Consider the following 26,820-nt stretch of genomic DNA (forward strand, 5'->3'; position numbering starts at 1 on the left):
ATTTCTCTTTGAGAAATAAACACACTAAAGAGGTATAAAGCAGGTCTATAGAAAATATCACATCTGTTCAGGTCCTATTGGTCACCAAATAAATTTTGCTTGCTAAACTTAACAATATCATCAACAAAAAGTTCTGATTTTCAAAACTTTTTGTATCTCCAAATTGTAGCAAAGGGGATGTAATGATGTAATCACTTGTAAAGAAAATATCTGGTTATTTCTAAGGCTGACATAACTCAAAATAAAAATGAGATAGTGTGTGTATGAATGCACCCAGCAACTCTAAAGCATGATGCAAACACAGCTTTGTATTACCAATTACTTAAGAAGGAAAGCCTGTTCACATTTATTATTTTAAGGAGAGAAATAACATCAAAGTAGATGTTTTTGGAGTATCAATATATGATAAAAGAAATACAAAGTGCAATAACCTTCCATCTCCCAGGCTCAAAGAACAGTTATCCAGCTGTAGTCTACTTTCCTGAATTTTCTTAGTTCTTTTTCTTCAGATTTTGACAACTGATGTATAATGTCTTCTCCCAGTTCTGTGTCATTTGTATCCTGGGTATTTTCAGTAAAATCATGTTCTTCATCCGAATCATCACCACTTTCTTTTTCTTCTTCCATATCTACATCTTCAAGGATTTCTTCACCACTTTCATAACAAAATAAAATATAAACAATTACTATTAAAAAAATTTCTAGATAACTCTCTAATTCAAGACACCTATATAGAATTGTAACCATACAGAAAAAGTAAATTAAAAATCTTGTTATTGAGTACACATCAAAAATGGGTTATTATAGAAGAATAGGTGAATTTACAAAGTATAATTTTTAGTTGTATAACAAATCCTTAAACTATACACACAAGAAATCTTAAATTTTCAATGTATTTTATTCACTTGGCTTAATAGTCCTATATCCTTTAACTGCATATTAGAGCTAAAATAAAGAGAAATACTTTTAACAACATGGATTTGGACTGTACTGATTCACTTATACATGGATTTCTTTTGGAATACAATATCATAAATATATTTTCTCTTCTGTATGACTAATTTCTCTAGTTTTAAGAATACAGTATATAGGGACACCTGGGTGGCTCAGTTGGTTAAGTGGCTGCCTTCGGCTCAGGTCATGATCCCAGCATCCTGGGATCAAGTCCCACATCGGGCTCCTTGCTCGGCGCGGAGCCTGCTTCTCCCTCTGCTTCTGCCTGCCATTCTGTCTGCCTGTGCTCGCTAGCTCTCCCTGTCTTTCTGACAAATAAATAAATAAAATCGTAAAAAAAAAAAAAAGAATACAGTATATAATACACAAACCATACAAAATGTGTGTGAATTGAGTGTTTATGTTATTAAGACTTTCAAGCACCATCAGGCATTAGCAGTTAAGTTTTATGGAAGTCAAAAGTTATGTGTGGATTTGACTATGCAGGGGGTCAGTGCCTCTACCCCACACATTGTTGAAGAGTCACAGTGAAAGAACATTCTAGGAAAAGGTAACAAAACATTTTAAAAACTGCTTTACCTCTTTGTCTCCTTAGACAGCAGCAATGAATTTACAAACTTGGAGCACAGGAAAGAAGCAGATGGTAGTACATGGGCTGGAGTATGAAGAAGCTAGAGTAAAAAAACAAAAACAACAACATTAAAACAGGGCTTCATTTAAAAAGACTTAATGCCACCAGCGGAATCCAATAGGGTTTGTTTCCAGTAATCTGGAATCATAAATTTATGTTATTTGTATATTGTGCAGTTCTAATACCCAAACCAAGTAATTATTCAAAAGTTATCTGTTACAGGCATGCTTGGGTGGCTCAGTCTTAAGCATCTAAGCATCTGACTTGATTTTGGCTCAGGTCTTGATCTTAGGCAAGTGAGATGGAGCCCCGTGTCTAGCTGCTAAAGATTTTCTCTATCCTTCTCTGCCCTTCCCCACATACACACACTCTCTCTCTCAAATAAATCTTAAAAAAGAAAAAAAAGTTATGTTACAAATTGTATAAACTCTAACTTAAGGCACTTTAAATCTGTTTGTTATGAATTACTTACCTCACTAATTGCAGGTATGTTTTCTGTTAAGGGTAGTTGTACTAATTCACTCTCCAAAGCCTCATTTATTTTTTTATCCTGCTGTTGCCTGTGTTTTCCCAATATGAAATAAAATGGTGTTGTTGGAAGACTTTCTTCTGCTAGTAGCTGTAAGGATTTAAGACAAAGGGAAATTTCTACAATAAAAAGGAGGAACTGACTTTGATTCAATAAAAAGTATTGGCAGTCATAAAATGTCAGAGGTGAAAGGAGCTTTAAAAATTATCTAATATGATTCTCTTTACAAGTAAAACAACTGAGGCCTAGCAGCCCACTTATTGGGGAAAAGCTAACAGTGGACATTTAGATAACAGAACAAAATACACACTACTGTTTCTCCCCCAATGACAAATGACAGCAAATGGGTTTTCAAAAGGACATAAACCCACAGTGAGAAAGAAAATGGGTAAGTAAGATGTTGGAAGGTTTTGGAAAACAAGTTCAAGGTAGTAGGTAACTTAGTAGACCTGAGAAAGAATTCTAAGCTGGCTGGGGGTAAAGTCAAGAAACACCCAAATTTATATTGCTGAATCCTACAAATGCTCAGGAATTGGTACAATTGCAACAGTAACCTCAGAAAAAGGCTAACAATAACTGGGTGTCCTGGTTTAAAGTCCATTTAGAGAGCATGCAGATTCCTAGATTTCCTTCTGAGCCCCAAGAGAGGGCTGGAAGTACATTCCTTGGAGGGATGGAACAGAAGTATGTCTTTAAACTGAACTGCCTGGTGGGGCTGGTGGCAGTGTTTTCACAGCTGAAGGCAGCTGTACCTCAGAGGGTGCTTTTAGGTTGCTATCCTCCAGTAAAGAATTTAGAAGAATTTTATCGGGGAAATCTAACCAGTCTAAGAAAAAAGACCTACAAACAATGACTTTGGAGACTTTCTCAAAAATAGCTAGGTGGCAGAGGCCCGCAGACAAACTCCATCTCGGCGGAACCTTCCAAATGGCTTTCTTGATCCCTTTTAAAAGACAGCCAAGGATGATCAGGCTGTGATGAAAACCTATGAAAGAGACCAAAATAGATGGAAAACAAATGATGGGAATGGGAACGTGCAAACCAGAAAAAAGCAGATTAGATGATGGGGATGAAACAATCTCCCAGGAAACAGAAGATGGTCCAGCACTAAATAACAAGAGTCCCAGAAAAAGAATGGAGAAAATGAAGGCAAAGAAGTAATTTCCTCAGTCATTTCTAGGACAAAAGTGTACTTTGCCTGGCCTACATAAAATGGCAAGCTGCACCCCACACCGCTTTTCCTCTATTCCTCCACCCATAATTCTTACTACTTCTAAAGTACTACATATTTCACTTACTTAACGCTTGCTGTATCTTTCTGCTAGACTATACACGTTGTAAGTTTAGAGAACTGACTGTTTTGTATTCCAAGCGTCTAGAACTGACCCTAGTCTATTGATGTTCAACAAAAAAATTGTTTTACAAATTCAACTGAGTTTTCAGAGGAAAATAAAGCTAGTTTACAGATAAAAGAACAGGAATAAGAATGGTATTAGACTTCCAGTAACACCCAAAGCTATAAAATAGGACAATACCTTCAAAGTTCTAAGAGAGAATGATTTTCAACCTATACCTTTGCAACGCGAACAACCAGACAAGTGGGTGAGAACAGAGATTTCCAAACATGCGAGGTCTTAAGTTTGCATCCCATGCACTAACAGAAATGTGCTTCACCGAAGCAAGGGGAAAGCTAGAGGAGGAATGAATGCCCAGACGATGGCAAACGGAGATCCCACGACTCCTGTGCAGCAGGTATTCACAGAGTAGCTGGTCCAGACTGAAGCAGGACAGAGGCTCTTGGAAATACTCCTTCAAGACTTGAAAGAGTACCTCATGTACCTGAAATACTGAGAGAAGACTCACACCACTTGAGTCTGGGGGTGAATTAGATGAGAAGTAAATGGAGAACTACGCAAAGAAGAAGATGGCAATCCTTAACTCTGGAGAAAACAGCTGCAAATAAAAGGAAAATAATCTGTCTGGTAACGACATGACTCAGCTAGGAACTGTGTTTACAGTGTTCTAACGAGTACTGACCTGATTTATCTACACTGAGAAAACCGGGGAACAGGAAAGGGGTTTGTGTTATGTGCATGCGGGAAGTGGTGGTGTGGAAAAGAGTAACAACTTGAATAGATCAGTAAACAGACAATAACCGAAAAATGTAGAATTAGCAATAGAAACACGTTTCTTAGAGATAGGAAGGCAAATAAAAACTAGCTAAAAGAGTAGAAAGTGATTATCTTTGTGGGTAACGGCACAGTGGTGTTGGGAAGTTTTCCTGAAAGTCTTGTAGAATTACTTGACTCTTTAAATCACAAGCATATATTTTTGATATTACAAATTAAAGCTACACTTTAGAAGAGTAAATATAACCTCAAAGAGGCAAGTAGCTTTTAAGTTTATGCTTAATACCATGTTTGGGCAGGTGGAACATTTTCCTCATAGCTGAACTCAGATAAGGTTATCTCTGGAGGGAGGCAATGCAGTCTGCGCCACGAGCGGCTGAAACATACCTGTTTGCTGGTTGGTGTGAGTTTCTCTTCTGGAGACTTCGTACTGAATGTCAGTAAACTCTGAAAAGAGAGATTAATGATGCAAAATCTAAATAAAAATGAGGTCAATTCTTCATCTTTATATAATATGCCCAAAGGAAAGTAATAGAAGATTTATAACATATTTAATAACTGCTGTGACAATTAGAAGATTGTCCTGAGAAAAGTTATTGAAGAATTGGCAATGAAACAGATTCAACTCTTGGATCAAACTAAAGCCAGTTTTTATTATGGCAAAGCAAATACTAAAACTAAAATCTACCCAGCACACTAATAAGTACCATTTAAAGTATTTTAGTTTAGTTTTTTTTGTTTTGTTTTTGTGTGTGTCATGGAGATAATGCAAACAATACCCAAAGAGACTCAAAGGTGTGGGGTAAAGTTGTGCTAATACACTTAATACTAGTAATACTGTTCTACTGAGCATATTAGATTTACTTCTTTTGGGAAGTAATCCTTTAATACCCCTGGTCCAGCTGTTATGGGCTAGTACTTTCAAATACTAAGCAACTGAAAATTACATATACAAAGTGGTTGCCTTTTTGAGGTGGGATGGTCACCTGTGACTTTGTTAGGAAGTAAAACTGGGATCTGTTCAGCCACTGGTAAGCTTCAGAGGTGAATGATTCGGGCACATCTCGTGGAACAAACACTCCCCACTGGACTTCCTCTCGGGAGATATTCTTTTGAATATACAATGGTCTTGGTTCACTAGGTTTAAATACAAACACTAGAGGGGAAAAAACAAACAGACCATAATATTTTGCCTGCGAAGGTTAGTTCCAGCCTCAGGATGACAGACCACACTAATCTGGGACTTACCCCACTGAGTAAAATGTTCAAGTCATGATTATTTTAGGCTTTGATTCAACAAATATCTACTGGATGCCTGCTATGTGCCAAGCAGCTTAGGAATGAGGGCTATGAAGATGAAAAGGAGGAAGAAGAATCCATGCTCCAGAGACCAGGTTGGCCTCCTGCAGCAGGCACCAAAATGTGATTGTGGAATTTTGTCTTAACATACTGGAACAGGGATCTGTAGACAGTGTACAGAGGAAGAATGATTAAAGCTTCTTAAAATGCTTCAGAGGGGAAAAGTCTCTCTTGGGATGTTCTGAATGTCGAGTGGGACTGGCCTGGTAAAAAATGAGGGATGTACTGGAAATCTCCTAGGAGTCAGTTATGAATGCGTACGGAACGAGATGTTGGACTAGGAACTCGAGAGAGGACAGTACTTCAGGTAGAGTGGCCTAAAATAAATACTTGATTTAAAGGCAGCTTGACTCACGCTCTATTAAAGTTGTCAAAAAGAAAATTTAGCTAATAGATCTCCTCTTATTATCAAAATATGGTCTGTACTTACAGTCTGAACCCGCTGAAGACTGAGAGACTGCAGCAATATTCTCCGAACAAGGATCGGGTTCCATAACTCTAATGGTTAACTTTGCACTCCATTCCACTGGGGAGAAAAGAGCAATGCACTTCTAGAGAAAGAGTCACTGAAAGCTTTTTTACTAAGCCTGTTATTTAAAGTGGGTACTCAATTTTTACTGGGACAATCAATTCTATTAATTCTCAGGAAGAGGGATATTACACTTCCAAATAACACATGGAGACAAACTGAAAACGTCTGTGGAAGCTTCCTGCGAGGGGCAGGAAGCAGAAAACCCAGGTACTATGAAATGGTTATTATTTCAGTGCAACTACTTTCCGGTACTTTTCCACAGCTGCTGAACATGGGCAAAATGTTAACCAGAACCACTGTAGAGAAGACATGCAGAGTTTCACACATGGTCATTACTAAGCAACCACCATGCCTTGCAAACATACTCAAATGCATAAAATACCAATAAGTAAAATGAGTAAAAGTCCACATTTGTTATTGAGGCTTGTGAAAGGAGACATTCAAAGTTAAAGCAGCCATGGATTCTGCACGTTAGTGCAGGTTACAGATTCGCAGAAACACTCCTCGGGTTGTTTATGAGATTGTGGAACACAGAAGGCAACAGAAAGTTATACACAGTAGGGAAAAGCAAGGCTAATGGAAGTCAATTTATGGTCAAGTACACAGATTACAAATAATGTGCATTTCTTACAGGCTCAGCACTCCAAAGTTTGCTGGTATAATGTGACATGTGAAAAATTATATGTACTCTACGCATAGAAACATGAAGATATGATCCAGAAGTCCTAAAATGCCAAAGCTTACTGGCCACTTAACAGATGCTTTGCCACTTTATAGTAAAGTAAGTATCTTACGTGCACAACTGAGCAGATTCCAACAGCAAAGAATGCCATTTTCAGTAGCGCCAAGAAGATACTTTGAACAAGTCAATCTCCCAAAGCAAAGGTGCCTATATTAAAAAACCATAAGAAGTTAACCATCAGTTCCGGTACGCTGAGTTCCAGCATGCAGATTTCTAGGATAGTTTTACGCAATGCAGATTTTTAGAAAGACACATTTTTGCTCTCAATTATCCTGCAGAAAAATGGGACTAAGGAGAGCAAAATATTTATTAAGCTATTTTCTTTACAAAAATAGGTTTGAGGACCAATTCTTTTCTTTAATATGCTATACAGTATAGTTTATTGAAACATACTATAAACATGTATGCGAAATATACAGTCATTTAACAAAACCCTTTTTTATGTTCATTTAACTTAGAAGAAAATTTGCAATATAAATTCTGAAGAATTTTTACAAAGCAATTTCAGAATCCGGTATGCTGGGAATTAAAAACTATTGTTAGCTTTTTTTTTTTTTTTTAAGATTTTATTTATTTGATGGACAGAGATTACAAGGACAGAGAGGCAGGCAGAGAGAGTGAGAGGGGGAAGCAGGCTCCCTACTGAGCAGAGCGCCCGATGCGGGGCTCTTTCCCAGGACCTGAGCTGAGGTCCTGAGCCAGCAGGCGCCCTCTTGTTAGCCTTCTGCCATTCTTTCCTCAAATGGCAGTTGCCTGAAGTGCCAGATGTTGCTGTTTTTTCTTTCGCCTTTTTGAACACAACAAGGTTTGAGCATGACATTGTTTTTTTATAGGAAAACAAAAGAAAAGCATTGTCTGGATCCACTGACCCTTATTAGCGTTTATTTTTAGTAGCATAACCATGAAAAATATTGATTTTGAAGAAAAAAGAAATCTGTAGGTCAAGAGTTAAATGTGAACTCTCATTTCAGAAATGGGTAAAGCCACAGCAAAGGGTTCACATACCCCAAATTTTTATCTTCCTACATTTTGGTTTGGTCCTGACCCCCACTGACCCATAGACTACCATTAGCAGAAGCATAAATTACTATTAAAGTTTATGTGGAAAAACTCATTTAAATAAAAAACAAACCAGTATGACATACTTTCCAAATTATTTACCTTATATTCCCAGCTCGCTGACAAAATGTACATTTAAGCTCCCATGTCTCTGAATCCCATATTGTAACGATTTCCTCGAAACTAACTGCTAGCAGAGAGCCATCTTCAGAGAAACAACAGTTAGTCGCTTGGTATTTGTGGTAACTACCCACAAAGTCACAGGTCCAGCCAACAGCTTTTTCTGTGGAAACATAGAGCATATAGTTCAGAAATGGTATAAATGCTAGATAATACTTTAACGGTAGTTAGAAGCAGTATGGATTACAGAAGAAGCGACAAAAAACCCTGCTCCTTGAAACCGGAGTTAGAAATGCTCCAAAGCACTGACTGGCTTAAAATATATGCCCCGTCCTGGAAATCCTGACCTCCCTCTAGTGGACAGTGAAGGAACCGTGAAAGAACCACCCACCCCCAGCCGCCCCCGCCTTAAACACAGACCCTCACTGAAATAATCAGCACATGACTGATCAAAAAAGTCATGAAAATGTACAGATTTTGGGGAAAAGGATGTAAAATGTAATCTCTTAAATCTTTTAAAATTAGGCAATAAGCCACAGAAGTTAAATAAGGCAGAAAATGTCCTCCCGGAACGGAGACCATTATTAAAGAGGTTAATTCTTAAAATTATACACTCTTTAGACATATCATATTTAATTAACTTACTGTATATATCAGAATCATCTGTTAATATCCACACTTTGAAGTGACCATCTTTACTAGCTGTAACCAAGGTGGGGTTTTCAAATTTTTCTGCATTACAGAAACAGAGAGCTGTGATGTGGTCTTCATGTGGCATGTTAATCTTTGTATTGAGAACAAACCTGAGAAAGAGGCAATCATCAATTTATTCTTACCTCAGAACAATATGATATATTGTCATGTAAGAATTTTTTACTGTACATTTTACAATAGCATCTTTAAGAATGGGCAAGATACATTGTCATCTAGAATGACAAACAACTGGGTGCTCTATCCCTAATGGCCACAGAATACAAAGAGGTCTAACACATGACCTCTTTGTGTTAATTTATGCAATAGAGAGATTATGTATACTGTCAACCTACATAAAATAGCAGTCATCACAGAACAATACAGGGAAGCCTATCACACTAAACTCTGCAAGAAAACTATACAGAACTCAGATGGCTATCTACTTTCAAAAATAAGCCCCAAAGCCCCTACCTGTGGCAAGAAAATACAGCAAACTACCTCTTCAAACCATCCTGGTTAGCATCTAATATTGAGCCATCCAAACTACATCTCAAAGCTTGTTTCTAGCTTGACAAGGTGCTGCCATGAACGCATGATAACCTAGCATGGTGCTCTTAAAAGAACAGTGGGGCAAGACTCTGCTGTGATTTTTTTTTTTAGAAGTCCATACTACAAGAAAAGTGACTAGCAATCATCTATTAATCCCTCTGGGTCTGTTTCCTCAACCTTAAAATGTGGAAAACAAGTTTATCTTACAGTGTTTCTGTGAAGACTGGTTCTAGACAAGCCACGGGGACTTGATAAATGGCTACTATAATCAAGGTCTGAGAAACTAGTAAACTCCCTATCTAATCAAACATACATGTTACACTACAACATACCTCTGCTGCCTATCAGTGCATTTTCCCGAAAGTAATATAATTGTGAATAGAGCAAAGGAACTAAGAAATTTGGATTCTAACTCCAGCTTTGCTTGCTATTATGTCTGATGTTTTTGGGGATGAAGGTGGGGTCACGTTCCCATGTTTCCTCATTCGTACATAGAGAGGATATTACAATTTGGGGGTACACCAAAGCTTACTCAGAGCAGAAAGCTGAAAGGCTATTTATTAGTACAGTAACACCTCCCTCATTTCTCTAATTCTAAAATTTATCAATATAAAACATTTTAAAGACTGACAAATGAAACCATAAAATACAAAGTCCCATATTTTCTACTCATATCGTAGTATTACCCTTGTGTTTTCTTGTCGTACACCCACAGTTTCATCTGCGACTCCAGCTCGGTTTCCTTTTCTTGACGTTGTTCCACTGTCGCAAGCCAGTTACCGTAGCGGCCGAATGCGGCCTTTGTTAGCTCGATTTGGATCAGACCATAATCATTGATATATTCCTGCTGTATTATATCTAACTGATGGGTTAAAAATATCCAAAAAGTTAATTAATGTAAATACATAAATGTTAAAGTTTTCAAAGAAATGGTAACTACAAAGATAATTTCTAGAATCTGCAGTAATAAGTTCTCAGATAAAGGAAAAAACTGAACTATTAGTTATGGATATCAAAACTGCCATTAAAAAAGCACATTATAAGCACCAGTTCAGTGGCATTATTCTTTAATGACCTTTTAGTGATGACATGTACCTGTGTACATAACACAAGAGAACCTTTAATTGACAGTAATGCTTTTCTCCCTTGTTTCTATGAACAAAGAGCTTGATATTAAATCTCATGGTTAAATTCCACATCACTAAAAACTAGAGTAAAAATAAAATCTACAATTTTGACATGGTAAAGATAGCAATGTTCTAAGTAGACTATTTTGTTTCTTTTATCCCATTCCCTTGTCTATTTACTAAACATGTATTGAGTAAGTATTATTTCCAGGCTCTGTACTGGAAATGTATAAAGAACTAAGTTTCCTTTCTTCGGGGGTTTAAAAGCAAGGGAAAGAAAGAGATCAAGTGGAGAGCTGCTATGACAGAAATTAATAAAGGGTACTATGGGGCATAAAGAAATAGCAAGTCTGGATTAATAAGCAGCATCCCTCTTTATACTGAAAATTTTATCATTGGTATGTACATATGACAACACTTTACCACAAAGCAGAAACATATTTGTATTTACAATCCTTATTTTCTTATTTCCCTACTCTTGTAATTCAAAGGCAGAGATATTTGAGAGCTAAAACATAATTACACGGACAGCCAGCACAGGAGTGCCAACTGCTACTAAGTGGGGCACCTGGGTGGCTTAGTCTGTTAGAAGCTACTAAGTAAGTTACTTAACTCTAGTGGTGTTGTTGGAAACCTCCATTAGTTTTAAGGCTAGTTAATGGAGGGCAATCTTACATTGTATAACTGCTTATCATGCTGTAGAGAATAAAACTGCAAATGGCCAGGTTTTCCATTCAAAACCAAAGCTTTAGTTCTGGGATCAATCATCAAACCAGTAAAGATATTGCTGTCTACAAAAGAAGTGACAAACAATAGTTAAGATCATACAAATATTCACTTTTAAATTGTGCATGATTATAAATCCACTGGGTTTTGTAATACCTTTTACTAGGCCTTGAATTACTGCGGATGCCTCAAGGTTTCGGTGAATTATTATTATCTCTGTGGGTTAAAAAACAAAAAACAAAAAAACCTATAAATCAGTCAGAGCTTCAAGGTTAAAAAAAAAAATCAGTTCAATTTATATCATTCTAAAATACAACAGAATACAAAACAACTTAGTAAGTTCAGTTTACTCAGTATTATTAGAAAATCAGGAATTAAAAAAAGACATCAGGAGTATATTTTGGGATTTAGCTAAAAAACAGGCTGGGAAGGAGGGGCTTTTTTGTTTTTGTTATTGGAAATTTTAAGTTTTATCAGTTGTACCTATGAATATATTTTAAGTGTTAATTCAGAAACTTACATACCCAAAAAGAGATTGTTTACTTTGAAATGAGTAATTGCACTAACGGATTGCTCACGGTTATTTTTTTTAAAAGGTATTTATTTATTTGACAGAGAGAGACACAGCAAGAGAGGGAACACAGCAGGGGGAGTGGGAGAGGGAGGAGCAGGTTTCCCGCTGAGCAGGGAGCCCGACATGGGGCTCGATCCCAGCACCCTGAGATCATGATCTGAGCTGAAGGCAGAAACTTAATGACTGAGCCCCCCAGGTGTCCCCAGTCATGGTTTTTTTTGAAGGGAAAGGACACAGTGGGCTCTGAGATCTACATTTAGGCTGAAAAGCAAAAGAATGAGCAAAAAGATCTGGAGGTATACAAGACTGCCTCTCATCTTGTCAGCACCCACAGGACCCCCCTGCTGAGAGTACGGAACATACCTCGTTCTTTTGAAAATATCACTGCCTTTTGTGAAGGCACAAAAGCCTCCCATTATCTCCACATCCCACATGTAAAGGTTCTGAAATGGAGACGGCACAACGAGAACCAAATACACTTAGCCCTACGTTTTTATAACAACTACCCTGAAAATGTGGATTCTGGTGGCCTCTAGAGTCAAAAAAAGGAAATGGAGAAAATGGAGAAAAGAGGAAGAATGGAAGAAAACAACGCTTATTAAATCTTAACGTTCCTCTTAGTTTTAGGTCTCTCGTTTTCCACTCCCCAGCTGCACAGTTCTATCTCTCCACGACAAAGTCAGACGTACTGTTATCAGAATGAGAAGTACAGAACAAATCCCCTGCTGGCGAGACTGAGATGTGTTCAATAGTAGCTCCCAAACGGGGGAGGAACTCCTTATTCTTCTCTGTTGCATCGCGCCACTCGACGAGGACAGATTCACGACCACCACTCAGCAGACTGGTGCCTTCCCATCCATCCACGCAAACGAAAAGGACGGTATTTGGGGGAAAAGTAGAAAAATATAATCAACACTTAAATTTTTCCTACCATGCTAGAGATATAAACTATTTTGTAAAATATGCAAACAAGTATGTTCCTATCTTTTAATAAACTTGACAAAAAAATTTTTTTTAACAAATAACGTTTTTTTTGTCACATACAAATAATACATGCCTGTATACAGGAATACGGGTCTGTAATTCATCAGTCTTACACAATTCATAGCACTTACCACAATACATGCCCTCCCCAGTGTCCATCACCCAGCCACCTCAACCCCCCACTCCCCTACCCTCCAGCAACCCTCAGTTTGTTTTCTGAGATTAAGAGTCAACAGACTTAACAATCACTGATTCTGGGATTTTCCTTTCCAACAATATCTAACTAGTTTGTTCTGACCAACTCTTCTGCCAATAACAGAAAAACTAAATGAAACAAACATCCTGTGGGACCAGATGGCTTCAACGACAAATTTTTCCACTTAAGAAATGAACCTATTTCATACTCTTCCAAGCAACAAAAAAATCACAAACAAACAAAAAAACAAAGAACACTTCCCAACCTGTTTAAAAGAACAGCATAATCCTTTACCAACCCAATAAATTATAAGAAAGTTCTAAGCCAATTTCATGATCGATGAAAATTCCCAAAGTATTAGCAAGCTGAATCCAAGGATATATTAAGAGGATAACATATCGCATAGCTGAGTTTATTGTAAAACTGTGAAGTTATCCTAACTCTTGAAAAATAAGTGTAATTAACTCCATTTACATAACAAAGAGAATGATCATGAGTATCTTAAAAAATGTAGAAAGAGCAAAAGAATTCTACACCCATGATAAAAATTCTCAGTAACTCAGCATTAACTCGAGGTCCTAATACACTGACCTGAGACAAGAAGGGATTAAGGACTGGAAAGAACTAATTAATTCAGTGTTCACACGGTGTGACTGGGCGCAAAGCATAGCCAAAACAGTTTATACTGTTCATATTTGCTTGAACTTATAACTAGTTCTCAAAGCAACTATAATTTGTAGCTCAATTACAAAGACAACTAATTTTCCTCCTCCATTCTCTTACACTGATACAGGATTAATGCTGACATTTTACTGACAACCTTGTACTAGATATACCACAAACAGTACATATATGTGTACCTATTTTTTAAAATGTTATTATTTATTTGAGAGCACATACAAACAAGAGTGGGTGGAGGAACAGAGGGAGACAGAATCTCAAGCACACTCTCATGCAGCTTAAACGAAACACAAGTTCTGAATTTAAAATTATAAATGCAAATGAGGTAATCTAACAGTTAAAAACACATTTCTGAATTAGACTTAGGTCCAAATCCTACTTAACAACTGTGTGGCCTTAGGCGAGTCAGTTCTCAAGTACAAATCTCATGTCATGGGCAAAATGACATCTATTTCATAGCTTCAAGAACTAAGTGAGATAGTAGACATAAAGCACAGCATGATCGTTTGTACCAGATAAACTACAGCTACTCTTACGGACAACAAGCACTTAGCCATGTGCTAATTACAATTACATTTTTAAAAACTAACGTAATTTAAATAGGTTCTTTATTGTTAACAAGGATTTTATCACTGACCTATAATATATCGTACTGTGCTGAAGAAAGCTCAAACCACAGGAGTTATATACAAGTGTCCACAATTCCTTTGGTCCATGCAATTCTAAATCTTTCAAAGTATAAATGCAGTGAATACTAATCCAGGTATTTCAAAAGTTCATTTTAATTATTAAACTTCACTTACCTGTCACTGAAAAAGCCAAATCCATAACCATGTCATGGTGCCAATGTAAACATGTGTACGTGTATTTCTTATCATCATCAAAATTCCTCCTATTGGAGAAGACCAAAATTGTTAATTCGACCAAAGGCATTAAGTTAGGAAAGGAAGGGCAAAAAGTAATGAAAAGTTCTCCTCGATAAAACAATTTTAGGCAACATGGAAATTTTAACTCCTCTCTCAACCCCCAGGTTAGAAATTCAAAAATAATTAGTCTATGAAATGAAGAACACAGGAAGACAAGAAACAAAGGATGCCAGCAAAGCCTCATCTCTATTGCCAGTACATTCTTCACCCTGAACCACAGACAGCTCTGTTCTGCACGACTAATGCAAATGATACGTAAGGGGTCACCGTGCTCTCCACAGTGAACTGACCAAAGACGAATTTTGCCATCCTTGTGTCCCGTGGCTATGCAGTCTTCCTTCGGGTGACATGCTACACACGTAAAATTGTTCTTAGCATGTTTCTTATTTTTTGATGATGATAAAGTAAACCTAGAAGAAAAAACTGTCAATTATTAAAGTCACTTGGTAAGTGGTGATAAAAAGTAGAAGGGAGTTCATGCCCTTATCAACCAAATTGGAGAGCATTGAAAATTCACTGAATATAAATGCATGACTTTAAAAAGAAAAATCGTGACTAAGAATCAAGAATATTTTTTTTGCAAACACTTACTAATATACAATATAAACTCCATGTGACCAACATTCTACCATGATAACTTGTCTACAGAGGCCACTGACATCAAAGTAAAGCCCAGACAGTACTTCTAGTGGCTTTTGCTCGAGCCAAGCTTGTCCAAATTTCTTGTCAACTGAAGCTAAATTTTAACATTAAGTACGAACAAACCTAATAAATTATATCTAAGACAACTAACTGATGTGTCCAAAGACATCAGGATCCTTATTTCACTGCAAAGAAAAACACGTTAATCTTGACAGGGTAAAAGGGAAGAGGGGACCGTGTCACTTGAAGAGTCACTACTCGTGCCTGGCACAAGTCTCCTTAAAATATGTTATTTCATTCATCCTTACAATTCTATTAGGTAGATATTATCCCCACTTTAAATCTATATTAATTTGAGTTACACTGAGCTTCAAGAAAGAGACTAAATTTGACTCATTTTAAACCCAGGTATTCTGAAGCCTACACTCACTCCTATAGCCAAAAAAAAGAAAAAAAAAAAAAAAGGCAGTAAGGACCACCTGGGCTAGCCTTTTCAAACTAGATCCAATTTTGACATATATGCACACAAGAATCTAAGTGGACAAGGGGTTTTGCTTGGACAAAGCTCTCTAGGTTTTTGTGACTAATGATTCCTTTAACCCTATCCATTGTGGGTTAAAAACTACCTCTATATGTAGCAATTTAATAATCACTTGCAACAAGAAACTAGAACCAGCTCTGAATCATAGGTATGAAGTTGAAATAAAATTACAACAAACTCAAGTAAGTAAGGTGATCAAAAAGAAATTCTTACCTCGATGTTGTTTTCTTTTTGAAAAAATAGACAGACAAGTAAAAGTCCCGTACTGCAGCAACATACTCTCCCTAGTATTGTAAAGAGGTGACATTCACTAAGATAGGCAACACTTTTTGAGAAATGGTTCTCATCACAAAAGTTAACATAGTAACAATCCCCCCCACACACACACACTAAGCACAATAGAAAATGCTATAGTTAGCTGTGGATAGAATAATCCTTTTAAAATTAAAAGAACTTGGGTCCTCTATTTGAATTTTTTCCATTAAGGCATAATTTACATACAAAATAATGCAATGTCTGACATTTATATTCATGTAACAACCACCACAGGATTTAGAACATTTTCTTCACCTTTAAGTGTTTCCTTGTCCCCTTTTCTAGTCATTCCCAATGTCCCTACCCCGGCCAGCAGCCACTGATTTCTATTACTTCTCTGGTCTAGAACATCACACAGAAATCTTGCGCAATGTACAGTTTTGCATCTGAACTCCAGCTCCTCCTCATCTTTCCGAGATTCGCTCATGCTCTGATCCGTATCATTAGTTTCTAGTATTACGAAGCAGCATTCCAGTACGTGAATACATACCACAAATTACTTATTCTCTTGTTAATGTACATTTAGGTTATTTCCACTTTGGAGCTCCTATGAATACTAATCATTTTGGTCATGTCCTCATTTCTGTACGTAGGAGGAAAACTTCTGGCTCATGGAAAGGACAGATGTTTACCTTTGCTCTGTATCTTGCTAATGTTCAATACTGTCAGTCTTTACTATTAAAGTGTTTTCTCTACTATAAGAAATCAACCTTTTTTAGAACAAAGCCAAAAGAATGCTACCAACTTAGACTATAGAAACACGCCACCACAGTGTGTCATCTAGGGACTTTTGGTGGTGCTTGACTTGAAAATAACAAAGTGATTATTAATAAGGAAAGGCTAAATCAAGGTAGAAACATCACAGAGTTATTATTTCTGATGAATATTTAAATATACACTCATGTTACAATATTAAATGAAGACAAAGGTAAAAAGCCTTCGGATCCTAATTCAGTTTGGGAAAAGTTATTTTACATATGCTTAGGAAAAAGTCCAGAAAGAGATTCTTCAAATATCAGCAGTAAGGTTTAATTTCTTCACTTTAAACTTCTCAATTTTCTAAAATGGGCACACTGATTATGGACAGGAAGGTCATATTTTCTAAAGACACATAGTCTAAAATGAAAGGATCTGAGTGGCTTTTACATGGAGCAGGCTATGAAAGAGTTCCAGTGCTGAAGTATTGGTATTTTTTTGAACAATTAGAAGGTTTACAAGAACAATAGACATATACAAAATTAAGAATCCTAAAAAATCCACACCACAAATACAAGCTGAAGTAATGGAGCAAACTTATTAGCTCTTAACAAAAATACTATAACTCAGGGCAATACTCATGGACTATAACATAAAATGCTCAGAGGAAACACTGCTGCCAAGAGGTATTATATACAAAATAGAAAACCAAAACAAATTTTACCTCATTTCCAAAGGCAATGCACTTGGGTGACTGGTTTATATAATCCAAAACAAAGGAGAGCTCCTTAGCTTCTATTTCCTGGCTCGATGATTTTGGCAGTTTCACTGAAACCAGCTGAAATACATCTAGCCAAAGGAAGCTATATTAATATAAAGCTTCTCTAAAAAAAATGAACATGTACACGTATTTATATGAAACTGTTAATTAGTATTCTAGAATTCATTGATGGCAATAATTCTAGGCCACCTTGAACAAAATGAGTCTTCAGGTTGGAGTACTCATTTGAATTTTCAAGTTTGAAACGGAAGTCTAATTTTACAACTCCTAAACATACATGCTCTATATGTGTTAAAACAGAAAACAGTTTATCTTTCTAGTATAATCTGTATTCCACGGTATTAAGCTGACCTTTACAATGGAGATGGAATACGGTGTACTGATGAACTTAGCAGCCAAAGGCAACAGCCCATCCGAGAGCTTGCAGAAATGCTCTATGCTTGCCACATACTCACAAGATAGATCTCCTCTTATATAATACTGACATGCGGTTCTCTTTATGTCCCATTAAAAAAAATCTCGGGAGAAAATAGCTGCATTTTATTATGCTATTTCCTTATTCTCTCAGGTATTATAACGACTACAAACTTCTGTAACACATCAATTTACCATTTTCCCGTTTCCAGTCCACTTATTTGCTCTGAACTCCTGATTCTTCTAGCCTTCTGAGTCATCTCAAACTTCACAAGCCCAAATGCTGAACTCTGCATTTTCCTTTTTAAATTTAGTCTTCCCCAATTCTGCCCACTGCAAGGAATGGTACCACCATTCCCCCAGTTGCTTAGACGGAATCCTCGTGTTGTCCTGGACTTCTCGCTCACATCTCACATCAAACTATCAGCAAACCCTGTTGGCTCTGCCTTCCAAGAACACTCAGAACACAATTAATTTCTCATCGCCTAAGCAATGACCTTTTTTTTAAAAAAAAAAAAAAAAAAAGGTTTTTATTTATTTATTTGACAGAGAGAGACACAGTGGGAGAGGAAACAAGCAGGAGGAGTGGGAGAGGGAGAAGCAGGCTTCCCGTCGAGCAGGGAGCCCTATGCGGGGCTCGATCCCAGGATCCCCGGAGCATGAGCTGAGCCAAAGGCAGACGTTTAACGACTGAGCCACCCAGGTGCCCCAAGCAATGACCTCTTAACTGTACTCTCTAATTCCATCCTTGTCCGCATTTACTCTATTCTCATCAAGCCAGATCATCCAGTACAATTAAGTCAGATCATTTTACTCTTCTGCTCAAGACTCTTCAATGGCTTTTTTAACAACTCAGAGTAAAAACTGAAGTCCATTCAATGGCCTTTATGGCTATATATGATCTATTCTCCCCTGGATCAAATTCAACCTCCCTGCTATTCCTCAAACATGCTAGATATCCTATAGCACATGCTTCTCCAATACTGTTCTTCTCAGAACATTCCCTGACCACTTATTTAAATACATATTTCTCCAATGCTGCCTATTCCCCTCCTGCTGTATTTTTCTCTAAAGCATCTTTCAGCTTATTATATCTGATGACTGATATAGTGCTTATTGTTGGGATCATCTGTTTTGTTCTCTGCAGCCAGAATAGTATCCAGCACATAGTACGTTTTTAGTTAGATATTAAATGAATAAATTACATACAGTCAAAAAAAAAAAAAGATACCATGAAAGATGAAAAGTAAATAAAAAATGTTTTTAAAACAGCAAAGCACACTTCAACATGATTTATACAATTTTTAATCAGAGACTGGTTTTGGATTGTGGAACAAAGAGGAAACAAACGAAGGATATATATTTAGATCTATTCTATGAAATGCTATTTTAAGCTTAATTCACATTTTCATGTTTACATTTATTCTCATATGCTGAGGGTTCATGTGTTAAGTACTGGAGAGTAACACTAATCCCACCATGAATCGAATTCAGACTACATTACAGCATTTGGTTAACTCCAAGAGGTGAAGGCCAAGGTCTTTACTTTAGAGATCAATAGTTTTCTATCCTGGCTTGCATGTTGGACTCAACTAGGGTATATTTAAGTAAACAGGCCCCCACACAGGGCATCTGAACATTTTGTGTTAGTTGAGTGATTCTTATGTTCAGCCAGTGTAAAGAATCACCAATCTCACTAACATGGATAACAAGTTTTGCTACAACTATTAGCAACTACCACTGCCACTGAGAAATCGTGGTGTTAGTACACAGACTGGTTACCAACTGTGAAGAATGAGCTTAATCGTCTGGAGAAGTAAAAAAAATTCAGATTCCTAGACTAAATTTCAAAACTAATGAATCAATTGTCAGGGAGATTAGGAATCTAAATTATTAGTATGTGGACAGACATTAACAATCTATCCATAAAAAGAACTTAAATACTGAAAAGTGTTACTTACCTAAAACAGTCAACTAGGAAGGAGACTTAATTAAGAAATGTTGCCATTTTCAGAACATTTTTTGGAAAGTCATTGAGAGGTGGTTTATGGGCTACATAAGAAAACTGAACTTACTACTGCTTTTATGATTTCGTGAAAACTGAACTTACTACTGCTTTTATGATTTCGTATCACACTTTTGATTAATAAAATACTCATTAATAAACTTCATCAAGTGATTTTTAGCTAGAAAATGTACTTTTTCCAGTTTTAACTATTCTCAGGTAATTTAAAAGTCCATGATATAAAACAATCTGCAAATTTGTTCCAGCCAAAAACACACAAACACAAACACACATACACATACACAAAAATACCTCTCCTCCCTCCAACTAAATCCAGACAATAAACAAAAAAACACCATGGAAAGGATTCATTTAGCTAGTGAGCCATGAGCCAGTCTAGCAGACTTCTCAGTAACCATCTTAAAGCTGCTTTCATCTTTGACTTTTTTTTTCAAGTTTTTTAAAATTTATTTGACAGAGAGAGAGAGATCACAAGCAGGCAGAGAGGCAGGCAGAGATAGAGGGGGAAACAGGCTCCCTGCTGAGCAGAGAGCCCAATGCGGGGCTCGATCCCAGGATGACCTGAGCCGAAGGCAAAGGCTTTAACCCGCTGAGCCACCCGGGCGCCCCTCATCTTTGACTTCTAAAGACAGCTATATTTTATACAGAACACCATAGGATGCAGTGGCCTTACTGAATTCCAGTTTTAGAAAAATTCTTTGGATATATCCCTCATGTCAGTGTTCTGATGTATCAAATTCTCTGCTAAAGGGCAATTTTTGTTACCACTGAAGATATTCTAGGAATTCATAAAATGCTCTAAAACATGGCAATTTCAATGAAATCATGTTCCAATGATAATGAACATGTAATCAGTAACCCAGAACCACTACTAGCTCTTAGTATCAAACTGTTTTCTACACTATTTCTGACAGATCAACAAAATGGGTGTTCAATAATGGATAAAAGGACAGTGAGGCTTAAGAATGACCAATTAAGGTTAGGAGAAAGACAAACTCTAGCCCACCTCTTCAAAACAGCTTTGAAATTTGAGCTCTGCCATCTATTTTTACAACTATATAGTAAGTAATCATTCCCACACTGTGTATTTCAGAACTAGAGGGAAGCATCCTCAAAATGAATGCTGGAACAGAAGGAATTTAAACGCTTTAACATTTAAACTTAAATGTTAACTTCAAACTAAAACCAAACTCTCAAATTTTGAGAAATTATGGAAAGAGTAACCCAATGCTATATAAAACAAAATTATACTATACCTGGTTTGTCTTTATTTATTATAACAAAGACAGAATCCTCAGCACAGGCTAGAGTAAACAGGGCATGAAGTTTATGTCCCACTGTGAAAGTCTGAAAGATAAAAAAAAAAAGTACCATATTGTTTATCGTCTGTCTACCCCCAACCCTCAAACATAAGTTCCATAAAGGGTAAGGACTTTTCTTTAATCCATTTTGTTCACTGCTGTATCCCCAAATCAGAATACCTGGTATACAGAAGACACTCAATATATATTTGTTGAATAAACTTTCAAATTAATACATATAGATCCACCTGCTTCTTTTTAATGGTTACACGGTATTCTACTGAATGAATATGAAACTTTAACGGACATCAAGGTTATATTAATTTTTTTTCCTACCATAAACAATGCTACACACACATCATTATTTCAACAAGAGATTCCTAAAAGTGAGATTGCTAGAGCAAAAGTTATTTTTTCATTTTCACTTGTACTCTAGGTGATTATGTACAAAAATCAAAGTATCTGTTTCTCTATACTTTACCTATCACTAAATTGTTTTTGCAGTTTGCAATTTGGCTAAACTGACAGGGGAAAATGCTGTGCCATTTCTTTATTACTGAGATTAAACACCTTTTTATGTTTACTGGTTATTATTTTTTTCCGTGAATTACATATACTCACCCTGTGCCAATTTTTTCCTACTAGGTTATTAGTTTTCCCTTACTGGTTTTCTGTATATTTTCTGTGTATTAGGGACAGTGACTTTTATAAATATTTTCTTTTGATTTTATTGCTCATCTTTTTGTTACAAGTTTAACATTTTCAAATAGTCAACTTTCTTTTCTTTTATGATGTATGAGTTTCATAATTTGTTTAGAAAGGCTATCTAAAGATTAAGCCTTATAACATCGTATCTGTCATTAAATTATGTTGCCACCCCTTTTCAAATAAGAAAACTAGAAAATCAAAACACATACCTTTATTAAAATGCCATCTATATAGTCCCACAGTTTAATCGTGCCATCAAAGGAACAAGAATACAACTAAAAGAGTAAAAATAGTACAAAATTTATTACAAAATAGAACTTCATTAAGATATCAAACAAATAATTAAGTGATACAGATGACATGTTTTTGTTTATTCAATTAGTAGCCCTAAACAGGTAGAGTCATATTGTTTAGGAACTTCAAGTTTTAATTAAAATGAGGGGGCACAAAAGTCAGCCCTCTATCTTCAAGAGGGAGATGGTAAGTCACTAAGCTATGGAAGCACTTCAGAGCCTGCTGATATTTCTCGCAGTGCCCCGTGCTTTTTTATTAGCAGAACTGTTATCATCTTACATGGGTATTAAAAGAGTGCTTCTCAAATGATAAGACTGTCCTGTTTAAAAAAAAAAAAATTGTCCAACACATCCAAGGGACAATACTTTTATAAAGTACAACAGTAGTTATGTGCACTTGGATGCTGTGGCAATGGCGGGTGCTCTAAAGTTTTGGCCACTCAATTTCTACACCATCCTCATTGCAGTTGTAACCAAACGTTTGTGGCAGTGGGTTGTGCCCAACACTTTGGTAGCACCAGAAGGCCTTAATAACATATATTTTTTGTCCCGATGGACTTGATTTTACTTAGGTCACAGTGGATTCCTTGGTGCTGTTACTGTGAAAAATACTTTGCTTATAACGTTTATAAAGAATTTAGTTTTCCGAAAGTGGCAGTTTTAAGATTTCTGCCAAAGTGGACATGGAATTAGAGAACAGAAAATTATGACTACTATCTATTCAAGTAAAAGAATTACAGTGAAAAGAAACATGCATTGCAAGTACTACACATTAAGGAAAAATCATGAACATGGATCAGTAAAATCAAGTAAGGCAACCACAAAATCACTGTCGAAACAATGCTTAGCACACAAATCCCAAGACTCTGAAGTCCAGAGAATCTGCATTCCCGATCACCTCCACCAACCCTGTCAGTAAAATTCTCCTCCTCTAAGTTTGTTAACTTTCAGTCATCTGAGATAGATCTTTTATGCATTGTATATGTTGTTTTTTTGTTTTGGTATAAAATTTAGTAATACAGACTTCACAAATACCAATTTTAACAAACGGTTATTTCTGCTATGAAAAAGATTCAAATGCAACAAGTAACAACACTTTTGTCAAATCCTCATAGGACAGTAAAGAAACAAATATGCGTTTGCACGGTGAAGAAAAGCTACTTAACTTTGATTTTCACAGTAGCTCATTTAATTCTGGAAAGAAAAGATCACTGTCTCTTTATGCCCTACTTCCTCTGTGATAATAAAGTGAATGGCAACGCAAATTTATTCTTGTATCAAGCAATAACTTCCACATGGGCTAATCCAGAAAAATGGAACTTGATAAAAAAACGAGAGCAAGAGTAAAATGTTTGAGATCTCTTTAGTAGCTGCTAGAATGTAAGGATAGAATGAAAATGACATTTCATTATTTTTGAATTCTGAGAAGAGCTGCTTTTGTGGAGTGAGTAGGAGGGTTGCATTAAACTGGACTCCCAAGTTCATCCTGCAATTATCTGGTCCATCCACTGACTAAAGAACCCCTTCTTGTCCAGCACTGGCTTTGATTAGGTGAGATCTGCACCAGCACTGGAGTCTCATCTGTAACAGAACATGTCTCTAACAGCAATCCCTTTTAGCCAGCATTTTCAAAAATGTGTTCCAGAAACCAAAGGGCTCAAGGGCATATAAACTGGAGAAACGAAATGGTATACACCCCTTCCTGATATTCACAACGCTTATAAAAGGACTTGAGAGGCTCTACAACCAAAAATTCACCTAACTGTGCGTAGCCCTGAATTTCAGAAACTCATAGAGCCAAGAATGTCTTCTTTTAAACAACACCTATCAGCATCCCTTGGAACAAATGGTTTACAGAATACAGTATGGGGGGCAATGTAGTTCTAGGCTGTGAACCTATTTTAATAACTAAAAATACGTGGAAAAATACCCTGAATCTGAAAATCTGATCTGTAAGTATCCTTTGGAAACCTTTTGCAGTGGAAATGGTATAAAACAAAAGTAACTGCCATTAATTCATATGGAAAAATTTTCCAAGACCCCAAAAATAACCTCTCTTATGCTTTTCTGACACCTTGGGACTCATCTTGCTGATGGATGTATGACATACATGGAGATAAAGCACAGATGCTCCCAGACAGTTTAAAGGTAGAGAGGTAGCCCCTGGGAAAGGAGACTGGTGGTGCCACTCTCGCTGGAAGGGTGCATGCTGCCTCTGTAACACCTTGTTGCAAAATAAATACTGAACACAATTTTTGCTTTTCTTTTTTCTTTGTAAAAATGAAGTGGCATAATACAAACTTTTGAAAAGCAAGAGATATCTGTATTTTTCTAATTATAACCTGGAAAGTCTCCCAGCCAAAATCAATTCATAATCTCCTGGGAACAACAAAGCCAATACTAAAGTATCAATTATAAATCATTTGAGACCTGTAGATGATTGTTGGGGTTGAGTTGGATTCCGGTCACCAGATTTCTGTGTCCTTGCAATATGTGTACACATTCTTCTGTAGCTGTGCTATGAACTTTAACAAAGTCTCCAGAGACACAGAAGATATACCTGCAAATAAGAAAAAATTAAGCCTCATATATTCTGCAGAAAGCATCATCTTTTTTTATAGTCCATGAGAAAATTTGTAACTTGCAACAGAGGTTTATAGTAAAACTTGTGCGGCATGTATTAAGTCTACACCACCACTCTGACAGCAGCACTCTGACAGCATGGTCCCATGTCCCTCACTGTCCCTGATCACTGGGACACCACCTCATAAACGCTCCGTCGGAGCTCTGTCCCGTTGGCAAGGCCTCTTCTGCAGCAGAGTACACAGACGACGACAGTTCTTGTTGCTAAACGGTTGGTCTTGCTTTTTGGATCTGCGGCAGAGGTTCCTAAATTACTAAAGGTCATTAAGTGGGGGGCAAGGTTTACTCGACAGTTTTCATTATGGATGCAGTCTCAGAACAAAGCTCAGAGGTCCAAATCTTCTAGTTTCTACAAAGAAAAAAGATGTGTGTTGTGTGCCCATTTCTACTAGACCCTGCACCTGCGTGACCGGCACCTGGAAGGTCAACCGCAGAATTCCTGGGCTCCACCTCTGCTCTGTGCCCCCACGCCCTGTACGGGACTTGGCCCGAGTCCTGCCCGCGCGGTGCCGAACCGCTTCTCTTCACATGCACGGACATCTGCGCGCATCTGTCTGCCGCCCAAAGTTCGGAAAAGGCCGTCACGGCCTCGGATTCCCACGTCCCATCCAGTCTGAACCGCATCACCCGACGCCCAGGGACCGAGGCACCGCGGGAGGAGGAACCCGCGCATCCGGCCTTGCCGTGCCGGTCCCCGTCGCGCTGTTGCCCAGACACGTTCCCCTCGGACCCAGGACGCGGCCGACCGCAGCCGCAGGCGGGAGACGCAGCAGATTAAGGACGTCCGAGGTGTGCGGTTCCCCTTGGGCTGCGGCCGCCTCTTCGCTCCACGGAGCACCTTCATCCCGCGCGGCACCCGCAGCCCGCAGCGCCCCCGTCGCCGGCGCGGCCCTTGCCTTCTCGTGCCCCGTCCCGCGAGCTTGGTCCCGCCGTCGGACCGCACCCCCCTCGGCCGCGACGCTGTGACAGTCGGTCGGTGTCCCCCGCCCTGAGGACACGGTGTAGACTTGAGCCCTGGGGCGCTGTGGCCGGTCTGCCCGGAGCCGCCGCGCAGCCCCCGCGAGCCCCTCCTGCAAACGCGCAGCCCCCGCGGCGGATCAGCACCGCGTCCGGGGACGCTCAGGGCGGCGCGGGGCCGGGCGAGGACCCGTGCGGAGGCGTCCCGGGCGCGACGCGGGGGCACAGGGGAGGCCCCGTGCCCGGTCCGTTCGGCTCCAGCGCGGCGAGGCCGGCCCCGGAGGCACCGCCCGGCGACTCTCGCCCACCCGGAGCAGCGCGCCGTGCGGGACACGAGCCCCGGCGCCCGCACTCCTCCGGGGTGGGAGGCGTCTCCACCGACGGAAACGCGCGGGACCCCTCCGCCCCGCGGCCCGCCAGACGCCGCCGGCAGGGACGGGGCACCCGGAGGCTGTGCGGCCGCGCCCCGCTCCCGGCCCCGCGAGACGACCGAACGCGGCTCCCGCACACCGCCGCGGCCGCCGAGGAGCGGGTCCCGCCGCGAGACCTGAGCTCCGGCCGCGCGGGGCCGCGTCAGACAAGCCGGGCGCGCGCGGGACCCGAATCTGAGCCCCGCAACTCCAGGCCCGGCTCTTCCCGACGGGGGCGCTCCTCGGGGCGCGCAGGGGCCGCGGCGGCCGAGCTGTCCCCGGGCTGCCGCGCCGGGTGGGGACACGCGGGCCGCCCAGCCGGCCGCCGCCGCACGCGCTTCCCGGAGCCACAGCGCGCGCCTGCGAGCCCGGCCCGGCCCCCGCCCCGCCCCCGCCCCGCGACTCACGCCCCCCAGCCCGGGCCCGACGCGCCGCGGCCGCGTACTTAGAATCCGCGGAAAACGCCGCCCGCCTGAAGCTCAGCTCGCTGCCGCCGCAGCGCACCACGCGCACACTCTCCGCCGCCACCATCTTCGCGCAGGCGCAGGGTCCCCGGCTCGCGGGCCCGCCCCGAACGGCCTC

General features: G+C 39.1%; 1 protein-coding gene across 1 annotated transcript; it reads right to left on the minus strand.

Moving 5' to 3' along the window:
- Positions 1–322: 322 nt before the first annotated feature.
- On the minus strand, positions 323–26,820 carry WDR75 (WD repeat domain 75). The gene is made up of 21 exons (XM_059168628.1): positions 26,684–26,820; positions 24,659–24,788; positions 22,145–22,210; positions 21,183–21,273; positions 17,430–17,554; positions 15,908–15,978; positions 14,802–14,921; positions 14,389–14,477; positions 12,414–12,572; positions 11,307–11,366; positions 11,100–11,215; positions 9,984–10,159; positions 8,701–8,858; positions 8,038–8,218; positions 6,929–7,023; positions 6,033–6,128; positions 5,230–5,399; positions 4,631–4,690; positions 2,058–2,204; positions 1,534–1,625; positions 323–655 (listed from the first exon to the last, which is right to left on the minus strand). The coding sequence occupies exons 1-21, from the start codon at positions 26,767–26,769 to the stop codon at positions 448–450; spliced, it is 2,496 nt and encodes an 831-aa protein (XP_059024611.1). The 5' UTR covers positions 26,770–26,820; the 3' UTR covers positions 323–447.

The sequence above is a fragment of the Mustela lutreola genome, chromosome 3 (genome assembly GCF_030435805.1).
Source record: "Mustela lutreola isolate mMusLut2 chromosome 3, mMusLut2.pri, whole genome shotgun sequence".
In the NCBI taxonomy this organism is placed as follows: Eukaryota; Metazoa; Chordata; class Mammalia; order Carnivora; family Mustelidae; genus Mustela; species Mustela lutreola.